The 12,817-nt window shown below is 46.4% G+C and overlaps 1 protein-coding gene across 1 annotated transcript; it reads left to right on the top strand.

The window, feature by feature from the left end:
* Nucleotides 1-517: 517 nt before the first annotated feature.
* Eef1g (eukaryotic translation elongation factor 1 gamma) lies at nucleotides 518-12,293 on the top strand. Its single transcript, XM_041661348.1, has 10 exons — nucleotides 518-665; nucleotides 1,679-1,837; nucleotides 2,665-2,728; nucleotides 2,883-3,025; nucleotides 3,362-3,505; nucleotides 7,519-7,648; nucleotides 7,917-8,121; nucleotides 11,448-11,620; nucleotides 11,710-11,834; nucleotides 12,056-12,293. The coding sequence occupies exons 1-10, from the start codon at nucleotides 654-656 to the stop codon at nucleotides 12,212-12,214; spliced, it is 1,314 nt and encodes a 437-aa protein (XP_041517282.1). The 5' UTR covers nucleotides 518-653; the 3' UTR covers nucleotides 12,215-12,293.
* Nucleotides 12,294-12,817: the final 524 nt, after the last annotated feature.

Genomic DNA, 12,817 nt, shown 5'->3' with positions numbered 1-12,817 from the left:
ATACAAGGTTTTCAGATTTGGATATGTGTAAATTATTGTATCAAACTGGCCTGCCTTACCCGACGCTCTGGGGCGCGGCCCAGCCTGAGAGGTGCAGGTGACATGGCAAGTTGGTCCGGTCTCCTTTGTTGTAGAAGTTAGCAGTAAGGTTGTTTAATCAGAGCAGACCTACTTTCAGGATGTTTTCGGCCATGGGCCCCGGCTGGACAGACAATCCCTTCACCGAAGAAGCCGAACAGGAACAAAAGTAAATCGCCAACCCTTCCTTGCAGCTTTGGTTGCCTGTAGTTCATAGTCAGCTAGAGCTGCTAGCGGTCGAGGGGCGGTGCTTCCGCCGGGTTCTCACACTCTCCCCGCCCTGGGGGAGCTCCGTCTTCTATCAGGCTTCCGATTGGTCGGCCACAGGGGCGGGGCAGGCCTGCCCATAGCCATACTACGCAGGCGCCATCTCTGCGTTCCAGGCAGTGGGCCCCACCCCTTTTTCCAACTCAGCGCTGCTGGAGACGGAACTGTCGTGCGTGTGCCTTTTATGCCGTCCTCGCTTTCCGGCCGCTGTTTCCGCCCGGCTGTCCCCTTACCCCCTCCCTTGTTTCCCTGGCGGCTTACTTTGCGGCAGCACCGACAGCCCCACCCCCTTTCTCTGCGGAATCACCATGGCGGCTGGGGTAAGTTTGCCGGCTCCGGTGATCCAGGTCACCCCATCCACCGCCATCCTTTGACTGAATCGGGTCAGTGGGCGCCGGGAGAGTTCCAGACACAAACGGAGAGCCGATCTGGGGCCCACAGACCATACCGCCATGGAGCAGGGTTCCTAGGGCCTGAAGGGGAACTGGGGCTGGGAGGCCAGAGGTGGAATGTTCTGGGGTTGAGGAGAAAAGAGATGATGGCTCTCCACTGTCAGGGTCTTTAAAAAGTGGTTCAGCTGCGCTGCCATCTTAAGATGTGGCGTCTCGGCAGGTTGGTGGAACTTTTGCGACCGTTTTGGGGGTCAACAGAGGGAACAGTGAAAAAGGAGAGGGTCCTTGTGGGCAGAGACGACTGACACAGTTAGAGCTGTCTTTCGGGGAGGTTTGAGAGCCAGAGGAATAAGGAACCCTGAAGTCAGACCGTATGGACCCCTCTGATCAGGTTTTAATAGGGAGATAACCGGGAAACATCGCAGGACAGGACCAGAGGGATGTTAGTGTGCGGCGAGAAGAGACGGGCTTTTTTAGGAAGAGGAGTCGATGAGCAGATCATGCCATCAGAGGCCAGCGTGGCTGGTTTGAGGGGAACATGGAAATGTATGGTCGTTGTGTGTACTTGGGAAGTTCTACAAGCCTGGCCGTAGTCATGTACTGGGTCACCACGAATGAATGAATGAAACAAGGGCTCAGGGAGACGTGGACGCGTGTGTATTTGGGCAGATGGGAGTCTGTTGGCCAGGAAGTTTGGAAGGGAAGAATGCTGCTAGAGATGTCCTTAAGGGAGGTCATATCTGTCGGCAAGCTTTATTTAGCAGCTGGTATGTAGTTCTGTTCTTGGTATTTCAGAGGACTCTGATTACACAGGGCATACTCAGTTAATTTGTTCAGCAGAAGGAGTAAAAATGAGTCAAAGGCATTGGGATTGCGGGGAAGTGTGGGAAGTAGCCTTCAGGATTGTTTTACTCATGTCCGTTCTCCACCCTTTCTCTTAGACCCTGTACACATATCCTGAAAACTGGAGAGCCTTCAAGGCCCTCATTGCTGCTCAGTACAGTGGGGCTCAGGTCCGCGTGCTCTCCGCACCACCCCACTTCCACTTTGGCCAAACCAACCGCACCCCTGAATTTCTCAGAAAATTTCCTGCTGGCAAGGTGAGTGGGGAAGCAGAGACCCCAAAGAGCCCAAGAATTTTTTTCTGTAGATAGCCTCCACATTCTTAAAAATTTCCTGGGATGAAAGGCCCTGAGTTTGATTGCAATCCAAGCACCTAAAAGGAAAAAGTCATTTTGAAGGCTCTGGTAATCCCAGCATTCTGGAGACTGAGGCAGGAGGATTGTGTGAGGTCAGCCTATATAGTCTAGTAAGAAGAGCCTGCCTATAAAGGGAAAAAAGTTGGAGGAATGTATAGTTATGAAGGGAAATTGAGAGCTGCTCAGCGACTGTCAGAGTTACAAACCTGCTTTATATTTGTGGGATGAAATGTATTTTGGCCAAGTGTTATCTGTACACATATATTAAGTTTCTTGTGAGTTGGATTCTTATCCCAAAGGGCTTAAGTAGAGCTAAATATCCAAAGCTGAGTGTGGAGGAGGGCAGATGCTCTATGTGGGTTGTCCCTAATGCTGTAGGTAGTGGAGTTGTAGATGTGGGACTGTCTGCCATCCGTACCTCAATATATTGTTTCTTTGGAGATAAGGTCTCGGTAGCCCTGGCTGGTTTCAGACTCAGACTGTTGGGATTAAGGGTATGGCACCTTAATTTCACATTTTAACCATGTTTGAATTCTTAGTCCCAATACTAAATTCAGATTACAGGGGTTACTGAGTATGCTTCATTCCTGAGTTCTAGTAATGTCACAAGTTTGCATAGCAATGGCTGTCTTTTTAACATTCTTGTGTAGAACAATTTAACCCCGAGAATTGGCCAGTGAGAAATCCCCATGCATACTACGTTTGTCTTTTCACTGCTTTGTCCCCAGGTTCCAGCATTTGAGGGTGATGATGGATTCTGCGTGTTTGAGAGCAATGCCATCGCCTATTATGGTAATTTGTGGGGATACAGGTTTTAGAGGTTCTGGGGATGAGGCTGTCGACGTGGCTGGGAGTAACTGTAGTGGACAAGGTGGAATCCTAGAGACCTGGGTTGGTTTTGGCCTTGACCTATATAAATTCTAAGCTTGATGTTCTGCCTTTGCAGTAAGCAACGAGGACCTGCGGGGAAGTACTCCAGAGGCAGCAGCTCAGGTGGTGCAGTGGGTGAGCTTTGCTGACAGTGATATCGTCCCTCCAGCCAGCACCTGGGTGTTCCCCACCTTGGGCATCATGCACCATAACAAACAGGTGTGCTTTGGGACTTGGGGAGGGGCTAGGCACAGAGATGGGGTCAGCTCCTGCATTTTGGGAATAGGAAATAAAGAGATGGAGGAAAAGATGTCAGGGACGTGTGAAAACTAGTAAGGGATTACCATCAGTTTAGTGGGAAATAAAAGTCATGTTGACCATGAAGAAATGTAACGTGAGTGTTTAGCTCTAATAAATTTGAGGTGATCCAAGATTCTAATGATAGGATGGGGGCTGAGCCAATGCTTGCTTATTAAATGGCTCTTAATTCTGTTAGTTGGAGAGCACAGGGAAAGGCACTTGGTACTCACTAAACTTGAGTATTCAAAACAACAGGCCACCGAAAATGCAAAAGAAGAGGTGAGGCGAATCCTGGGGCTGCTGGACACTCATTTGAAGACAAGGACTTTCTTGGTGGGTGAGCGAGTGACTCTGGCTGATATCACAGTTGTCTGTACCCTTCTGTGGCTCTACAAGCAGGTAAGGTTTGAAAAGAACTCGTTTGACAGAGGGTTGACTAGTACTGGGGAGCCCTGGGTTCTGCTTTGGAGGCCAGTTAATAGCTGTAGGGATTCCAGGATTGAGTTCTGTGGCTGTTTTTATTTTAGGTGATGTTGCTTATTTTCTTGAGAATCTGGGTTTAATTTAAAGATGGGTAAGGGTAGGGGTGGTGGCTTACACTTGTAATCTTATTGCTTGAGGTACTGAGGCAGGAGGATCACTCTGGTATGAGGCCAACCTGGGCTATATAGTGAGAGCAAAAATTAAAGGTAGGTAAGAGGCACGGATGGCTCCTATAGCATCAAGGGCTGCTGGAGGCTTCATTATTCACTGGTGCAGAGAGAGGGGTATACGAATTCTCACAGTTCTTTATTTTACTTATAAATTCAAGGTGGTAGCAATCACTATTTGGCTTACTTTTTTTTTAAAACAAAATTTTTCACTTACATGTATTTGCATGTATGTATGTATGTATGTACATTATGTGTGCAGATCTCAAGGGTTTGTGAGCTACCATGTGGGTCCTGGAAATCAAATCAGAGTCATCTAGAAGAACAGTCATTTTTTATTTGTTTTGATTTATGAATTTATGTGCATTGGTGTTTTACCTGCATGTATGTCTGTGTGAGGATGCCAGATCCTTTGGAACTGGAGTTAAAGACATTTTGTGAGCTGTCATGTGAGTACTGGGACTCGAACCTAGGAGCTCTGGAAGAACAGCCAGTGAGTGCTCTTAACTGCTGAGCCATCTCTCTAGCCCCTCAGGTTATTATTATTTTTTTCCTTAATGTTGTATTGATTTCCAAGCAACATCTGGTCCAGAGTACAGTGGGAACAAAGAGAAAAGTGATTGTGTGCTGGACCATGTGCCTCCCGCAGTCATGCTAGTGCTTTCCTGCCCACAACACAGCTAGTAAGTGCTCAAGTACTGCTTGAACCCAGGTACTTCAGAACTTGGAGTTCCTGGCTTCTGTGTGTAGTAGGAGAGCCACTTGTTTGTTTCCGGCTACTCGGCCCCAAAATAATAACAGAAACCATATTATTTGCAATACTGTGGCCAATCGCTTAAGTGTATTTCTGTCTAATTCATATCTTAAATTAACCCATCTCCATTAATCCGTGTATCACCACGAAGCTGTGGCTTACTGGGTAAAGTTCCATCATCTGCTACATGGTGGGGCTACATGGCTTTTCTCTGATTCCACCTCCTTTCTCCCAGCATTCAGTTTAGTTTTCCCCTACTCTGTCTTATCATAGACCAAGGCAGATTCTTTTCATTAACCAATAGTATTCACAGCATACAAAGGAGAATCCCACATCATCATCATCAGATGACAAAATTTATCTCACCCCCTTCTATCTTTGGCAAATTTGAAAACGATGGGCTGGAGAGACGGGTTCACAGTTAAGAACACTTGCTGTGCTTTCAGAGGTCACCCAGCACCAGTATGGTGCCTCCTAATTGTAACTCTATTTCTAGGAGATGTGATGTCCTCTTCTGGCGTCTCTGAGCACTAGGAATGTATGTGGTGCACAGACATGTGCGGGCAAACACCAATATACATAAAAACAAAAAATAAATTATGACTTTCTTAAGATAGTAGTGTGGGGCCAGGCGGTGGTGGTGTACACCTTTAATCCCAGCACTTGGGAGGCAAAAGCAGGAGGATTTCTGTGAGTTCGAGGCCAGCCTGGTCTACAAAGCCAGGACTGTTAAGAGAAACCCTGTCTCGAGAAACAACAAAAGTGTGGGACTGAAGAGATAACTCAGCACTTAAGAGCACTCCTTTTGCAGAGGATTCAGGCTCAAGTCCCAGTATACACATGGCAGCTTATAAATAACTCCAGCTCAAGGGGAGTCCAATACCTTCTGGTCTCAGTGAGCACCAGGCATTCACATGGTGCATAGATATAAATGGAAGGAAAACACTCAAATATGTAAAAATGAAATAAATCTTAGATTTTGTTTTTGTTCTTTTGAGACAGGCTTTCTCTGCAATAGTCCTGTCTGTCTTGGAACTTGATCTGTAGACCAGGCTGGCCTCACTCACAGAGATCGGCCTGCCTCTGCCTCCGAAGTGCTGGGATTAAAGGCGTGGGCCAACACTGCCTGGCAAATCTGAAAAGTTTTTAAAGAGGACAGTGAGTTTCTGTGAAGCAGTTAGAAGGACTGTACTGTTTGTGCAGGAGTTATACTGTGTTGCTGAGCTATGCTTTAGTCTCAGCTTTGGTTGTATCATAAATATAGATTGTAGTTGCAGGGTAGAGCTAGAATGGGGCCCGTGGCACAGTTTACCTGGCGTGCTCTAGCTTCCATTCCCTGCTGTGTACACAAAGTGTCTTTTTTTTGGGTCAGCTTATTTAGCAAAATACATTTCTAAGCACTCCAACTCTCCTACCTTTGGACGCTGTGTTGGAACCCAGTGCCTTGTGCTTTCTGGGTGGCTTACGTTCTGCCACTGAGCCACATCCCCAGCCCTGTATTCTTAGATAGGCGCCATTAGAGACTTGTTGAATCTAACTTAAGAAAATTTTGTTGACATGAAATTTAAAAGAATAGACTGGAAATGCTTATGTAAAAGAGCAAAAAAAAAAGTATTTTTGAATTATTTTTATTAAGCTATATATATTTTTTCCACTCCTCCCTCTTTCCTCCCCTTCTACCCTCTCTCAAGGTCCCCATGCTCCCTATTTACTCAGGGGATCTCATCGTTTTACTTTGTATGTAGATTAGATTCATGTATGTCTCTGTTAGGGTCCTCTTTGTTGTCTAGGTTCTTGGGATTGTGACTTGTAGGCTGGTTTTTCTTTGCTTTGTGTCTAAGAGACACTTATGAGTGAGTACATGTGATATTTGTCTTTCTGGGTCTGGGTTACCTCACTCTATAATTTTTAGATCCATCCATTTGTTCGCAAATTTCAATGCATCATTTTTTTTCTGGTGGTGTTTCATTGTGTAAATGTACCACATCTTCTTCATCCATTCTTTGGTTGGGGGCATTTAGGTTGTTTCCAGGTTCTGGCTATGACAATAATGCTTCTATAAACATAGTTGAGCATATCCTTATGGTATGATCCTTTAGGTATATACCCAAAAGTCGTATTGCTGGGTCTTGAGTTAGGTTAAAACAGTAAGTGTTAGGTAGAATAATAGTATATAAAGGGGTAATAACAACCATCCTTTTAGATTGAGCTGTAAAAGCAGAAGAAAGAAGCACCTGAAATCCCAGCACTGAGGCTGGAGATCATGTGGAAGCCTATTTGGGTTATGCAATAACACTGACTGAAAAATAGAAAAAGGAGACTGGAGAGAACGTAATTGTTTTTTTTTTTTTTTTTTTTTTTGTGGTTTTTCGAGACAGGGTTTCTCTGTGGCTTTGGAGCCTGTCCTGGAACTAGCTCTCTAGACCAGGCTGGTCTCGAACTTACAGAGATCCGCCCACCTCTGCCTCCCGAGTGCTGGGATTAAAGGCGTGCGCCACCATCGCCCGGCGAGAACGTAATTGTTAAAGGTGCTCACTGGCTACTCTTCCAGAGGACTAAGGTTCAGTTCCCAACACCCATATGGCTCACAATCAACTGTAACTCCAGTTCCGAGATCTGATTCTATCTTCTGGCTTCAAGGGACACTACACATATGTTGTACACAGATACATGTTGACAAAATTTTCGTATTCATGAAGCTATTGGCTTAAAAGTTAAGGGCCCTGACTTCTCTTCCAGAGGTCTTGAGTTTAATTCCCAGCAACCACGTGGCGGCTTGCACCATTTGTAATGAGATCAGATGCCCTCTTCTGGTCTGTAGGCATACATGCAGGCAGAACACTATATATAATAATAAAATCTACATTCAGGAGATGTAGTAATTTAAGGTTCTGCTTCCTGGGAGTAGAGAGGAAAGTGGAACCAGAGGTAAGGATTTTGTGCTCTGGTTTGAAATCTATTTGCAAACTTTGCACTGTTGACTTTGTTCTGTCCTTCTGTCCTGGCAGGTCTTAGAGCCTTCTTTTCGCCAGGCCTTCCCCAATACCAACCGATGGTTCCTCACCTGCATTAACCAGCCCCAGTTCAGGGCAGTCTTGGGGGAGGTGAAGCTGTGTGAGAAGATGGCCCAATTTGATGGTAAGTCTGAAGAGACAGCATGTGGTCAGGGTCAGGGTCCAGTTTGTTCTGTCACCCCCTGATTTACATAGCCTTTGACTTGTGGTGACCCACAGAACATAGTCACTGTAAGACATTGGAATGCAGTGCACATGATAATGTGGCTTGTTCTTGATGTTTGTTTGGACAACCAAGTGGTGGTTCTTGCCAATCTTTTTCCCTGCTTGCTGCAGGGTATGGAGGAAAATGGAAAGAAGCAATATATTTCCTTTCCTGTCTCCTTTACTAGCCAAGAAGTTTGCAGAGAGCCAGCCTAAAAAAGATACTCCAAGGAAAGAAAAGGGTTCACGAGAAGAGAAACAGAAGCCCCAGGCTGAACGGAAAGAGGAGAAAAAGGCAGCTGCCCCAGCTCCTGAGGAGGAGATGGATGAGTGTGAGCAGGCACTGGCTGCTGAGCCTAAGGCCAAGGACCCCTTTGCTCACTTGCCCAAGAGGTAAGCATGTTGGAAGGCATTCTTAACCCTTGTTCATCTCGCATGTAGGGTTGCAATATTTGGTTGTTTGTGTAAATACTGATGTATGTGAGTAAGGGTAGTCCAGGCTGACTTGAGCTGTGTGACAGAGGATGCCCTTGAATTTCTGACTCATCTTCCTGCCTCCACCTGGGATGTACTAATCTGGAAGTCCTGTTTTTGTTTATTTTTTTTTTTGTTTTGTTATTGATTTTGGTCTTTCTAGACAGGATTTCTCTGAAGCTCTGGCTGTTCTAGAACTTGATCTGTAGATCAGACTGGCCTTGAACTCAGAGATCTGTCTACCTTTGCCTCCCCAGTGCTGGTATTAGATAGAGGTGTATTGCACCACTGCCCTGCTTTCTTCTGCTTTTTTTAAGACAGGGTATCAGCTGGGCAGTGGTGGTGCACGCCTTTAATCTCAGCACTTGGAAGGCAGAGGTAGGCGGATCTCTGTGAGTTCAAGGCAAGCCTGGTCTATAAGGGCTAGTTTCAGGACAGGCTCCAAAGCTACAGAGAAACCCTGTCTCGAAAAACCAAAAGAAGAAGAAGACAGGGTATCACTATGTAGTCCTGACTGACCTGGAACTCTTTGCATGGACCAAACTGCCAAAAAATCACAGAGACCACCTGCCTCTGCCTACCGAATCCTGGGGTGCACCACTATGTCAGAAGTCCCTTTTATTTGTTGTGTATGTCTTTGTGCCCCTGGGTGCATCTGTAAAGGCATTTCTCCTTTTGAAATCTCTGTCTTAACCTGGAGCTTGAACCCCCAAGATCTACTTCTCTCTAGCCAACAACCCTAGCACTGGGAATTACAAATGCTAGCTACTGTGTAAGTGCTAGGGATCTGAATTCAGTTCCCCATGCTTGCATACCAAAGCAAGCAGTTTCCCCACTGAGTTATGTCCTCAATCTGTTAGAATTCTCTTTTTCTAACAGATGGGCAAAGGTAGAGACTTAGTTTTCTTTTTCTTGTGTTTTGGTTTGTTTTTGTTTGTTTTGTCTCACTGTATCTCAAAGGCAGTCTCAGGTATGGCAGGCTAGTCTCACTGAGACTGTAGCTAAGAGTGACGTTAATCCCTCCAGGTCCTCCTTGTCTCAAGTGTTGGATTGCTTACAGGAGCTACCACACTTCACTTCCCTTAGGGCAAGTCTAGCCATCCTGGAACTCACAGAGACACAGAGATCCGCTTTGCTTTCTGTCTCCTGAGTGCTGGGATTGAAGGAGTGTGCCACCATGTCCGACATCCCCTTCGGCTTTTTGGGGTTTTGAGAAGGTTTCTTTGTAGCTGTGACTGTTGTAGAAATGGCCTCGAACTCACAGAGATCCCTCTGCTTCCTTGAGTGCTGTGGGCTTAAAGGTGTGTACCACCACCGTTGGGCCCCTTAGACTTTTTTTTTTTTCCCCTTAGACTTTTTAATATGAAATTGAAGTCAGAGACTTAGCTAGCATTAGTCAGAGACCCTATGTTCAAGGTTTCATTCTAGTCCCTTTAAGATCTCTAGCTAGATGTGTTTCGGGAGCTTATATTGTTTTTCTCTTTGTGTGTATATATGTATACACACATACACTATATATTTATTTTAGGGTGCTAAGTGTTTTTTTTTTTTTTTTTTTTTTTTTTTTGGTTTTTCGAGACAGGGTTTCTCTGTGGTTTTGGAGCCTCTCCTGGAACTAGCTCTTGTAGACCAGGCTGGTCTCGAACTCACAGAGATCCGCCTGCCTCTGCCTCCCGAGTGCTGGGATTAAAGGCGTGCGCCACCACCGCCCGGCTAGGGTGCTAAGTGTTGAACTTGGGGCTTCACCCATTCTTATGCATCCTGGGCCATCTAGCTCTACCATCAATCCTAACTTTTTGAGGCAGGATCTTGTTACATCCCTATGTTGAGATTACAGGTGCAGACCATACCTGATCTGTTACTTGGGGAAAAACAGATGGAATGTGAAAAGGTCGCCAGGCCTACCTTTTAGCTGGAAGGGGGAGGTTCTAAGGTTTCAGGCCCCTTTGAAGAGTTGTCTGGTGGACATTTGGAGACCAGTCTGGGAACTGGTGGTTAAAGGGCAGATTTCTGGCTCTGCTAGACTCTTGCTACAGACCTTGGACTAGACTCACCATTTACTTATCTGTAAAATGAGAGAAGGGTAGCAGTGTGACTTAGGCGATGTAACGATTGAGTGAAATAATGTGATATTTAGACCGAGTCTATTTATATTGAGTCAGGGTCTTGTGTAGCTCAGGCTGGCCTTGGAGCTGTTATGTCTGAGAATGACTTTGGACTTTGGATCCTGCTGCTTCTACCTCTTAAGCACTGAGAGTGTGGTGCATATCATTTCTAACTTGAAGCGATATTTATGCCTTTGGGGGGTGGTGTTTGAGACAGGGTTTCTCTTTGTAGCCTTGGCTATCCTGGAACTCAGTCTGTAGACCAGGCTGACCCCGAACTCACAGAGATCCTTCTGCCTCTGCCTCCTAAGTGCTGGGATAAAAGGGATGCGCCTTACTGCGTGGCCATTTATTATTACTTTTTAAAGACTTATTTTTTTATTTTATGTGTAGGAGTGTTGCCTGCATGTTTGTATGTGCACCATACCATGTGCATGCCTAATACTCGAGGAGGTCAGAAGAGGGTGTCAGATCCCCTGGAACTGGAGTTAGATATTGTTGAGAAACATTTATAGTTGGAAAGAGAAAATAATAGAACCTGAGCCATGGGGGAAATGCCTCCTGTGGCTATGCTAGCTTTCGTGGCTCTGTCTATCTGACCCTGTGTGTCAGGTTACTTTGGTAACCTTTTCTTTGGTAAATTTTTCCGTATGCAAACTTGTTACTGGACAGAGAGGGACTAAGGATCTGGGCATAAACACTTGCATTTCCGTTCCAGCCTGTAACCTAGAAGGCCTGTGTGGTGGGGAGGAGAGAGGTGGGGAGTTTGACCTGAGCATTCCTGGGGAATGTCTGGGAGGGGCACTAGAAGGAAGAACAGACTCTTGCTTTTAGCCACCACATGAGGGCAGCAGCCAGCCGTGTCCTCCCATGCTGGACTCTGGGATGCTATGTGTCCTGGCTTCCTCCTCGTGCATGTCTAGCACTCATAGGCCCAGAAGTGTCTTACTTCGTCTTGTTTATGCTCCAGCTCCATCCTCTAGCTCTCTTTGCTCCTATGCTGTTAGTGTCTGTCACTGCGTTATAGGGGCCACTTACACCAAGCCAGTAAACGCTAGGTGAAAACGCCAGTGGCCTAGAGATACTTTGCAGATGCAGCAGGACTTTCTCCTTATTGGCCTCCTTTTGTTTTCTCTTTAGTACCTTTGTGTTGGATGAGTTTAAGCGTAAGTACTCCAACGAGGACACCCTCTCCGTGGCGTTGCCATATTTTTGGGAGCACTTTGATAAGGACGGCTGGTCCCTGTGGTATGCTGAATATCGCTTCCCTGAGGAGCTCACCCAGACCTTTATGAGTTGCAACCTCATCACTGGTGAGAAGAGGAGTGGGCCTGGGAGGAGGGTGATCAAGGTAGTGGGGACTGGATTCCAGAGGCTGAATAGTCTCCTCTTTTCCCTCCAGGCATGTTCCAGCGATTGGACAAACTGAGGAAGAATGCCTTTGCTAGTGTCATCCTCTTTGGAACCAACAACAGCAGCTCCATTTCTGGCGTTTGGGTCTTCCGAGGCCAAGAACTTGCCTTTCCGGTGAGGATGGTACTGGGGGTAGTCTCTTCAAGTAGGCAAGAGTCTAGGGAACTCTGGGGGTCCTTTGCCTGGGCCAGAGGGTATGAGGGAAGGGTTCTGGATTGTACACCGGAAGTATGTTCACGTCAGTGTGAGTCCTGATGTCTGAGCTGGGAGTTGCAGGGATGTGAAGTGGTGTCCAGTGCCTAACCTCATACCTCTGTACTGCTTTTTATCCCCAGCTAAGTCCAGATTGGCAGGTGGACTACGAGTCATATACATGGCGGAAACTGGATCCTGGTAGCGAGGAGACCCAGACCCTGGTTCGAGAGTACTTTTCCTGGGAGGGGGCCTTCCAGCATGTGGGCAAAGCCGTCAATCAAGGCAAGATCTTCAAGTGAACATGTCTTGCTGTCGCCTAGCTGCCTGCACCTACCCTTCAGGGGAGATGGGGGTCATTAAAGGAAACTGAACATTGAACCCTTTTGTGCCCTGCCTCCTTTGTGAGTGGTGGCTTCTTCAGAGTTGTTGCCTGTGGGAAGAGCAGGAGTAGAGGCCTGGCCTCGCTTTCGCCTTTGCTTCCTGCTTCCCACAATGATGTTCTCCTTGGGGAAGAGGAAAAGCAGACTGGGTGGTGACGTGGGGTTTAATTACTAACAGAAATTGTATTCCCGGACCTTGACCGTTGAAGAGCGTGTCTGTTGATGATGCTGAGCCGTGGAGTAGCACACAGTATGAGGGGGATTTGTGTTTTGTCATAGCTTTTGTCCTCTGTCCTGTAGTCCTCGTGCTCAGATACCTTATGTAATGGTGCGGGTGCTTTCATAGGACCTATGTATATCCATTGCAGTTAAATGTTCCACACAAGTTTGTTACTCTCTAGTTGAAGAAAACCTGCTTAGTGTGGTACAGGTAATTTTTGTTGGATGGGGGTGTGCACGTGTCCTGTGGGCCTTAAGCATACCAGCTCCCCAGTTCCAAGTGTTGGGAAGGCTTATTTCCTC

The sequence above is a fragment of the Microtus oregoni genome, unplaced genomic scaffold, assembly GCF_018167655.1.
Source record: "Microtus oregoni isolate MIOR12 unplaced genomic scaffold, Mior012 000012F_ref0000307, whole genome shotgun sequence".
Taxonomy (NCBI): Eukaryota; Metazoa; Chordata; class Mammalia; order Rodentia; family Cricetidae; genus Microtus; species Microtus oregoni.
This window is presented reverse-complemented; position numbering and strand designations above follow the sequence as displayed.

What these genes read in the sequence shown, in the direction of transcription:
- Eef1g (XM_041661348.1), top strand. An exon ending in GAAAATTTCCTGCTGGCAAG is followed by an intron (nt 1,838 to 2,664) that starts GTGAGTGGGGAA and finishes CTTTGTCCCCAG; the next exon opens with GTTCCAGCATTTGAGGGTGA. An exon ending in TTCTGTGGCTCTACAAGCAG is followed by an intron (nt 3,506 to 7,518) that starts GTAAGGTTTGAA and finishes CTGTCCTGGCAG; the next exon opens with GTCTTAGAGCCTTCTTTTCG.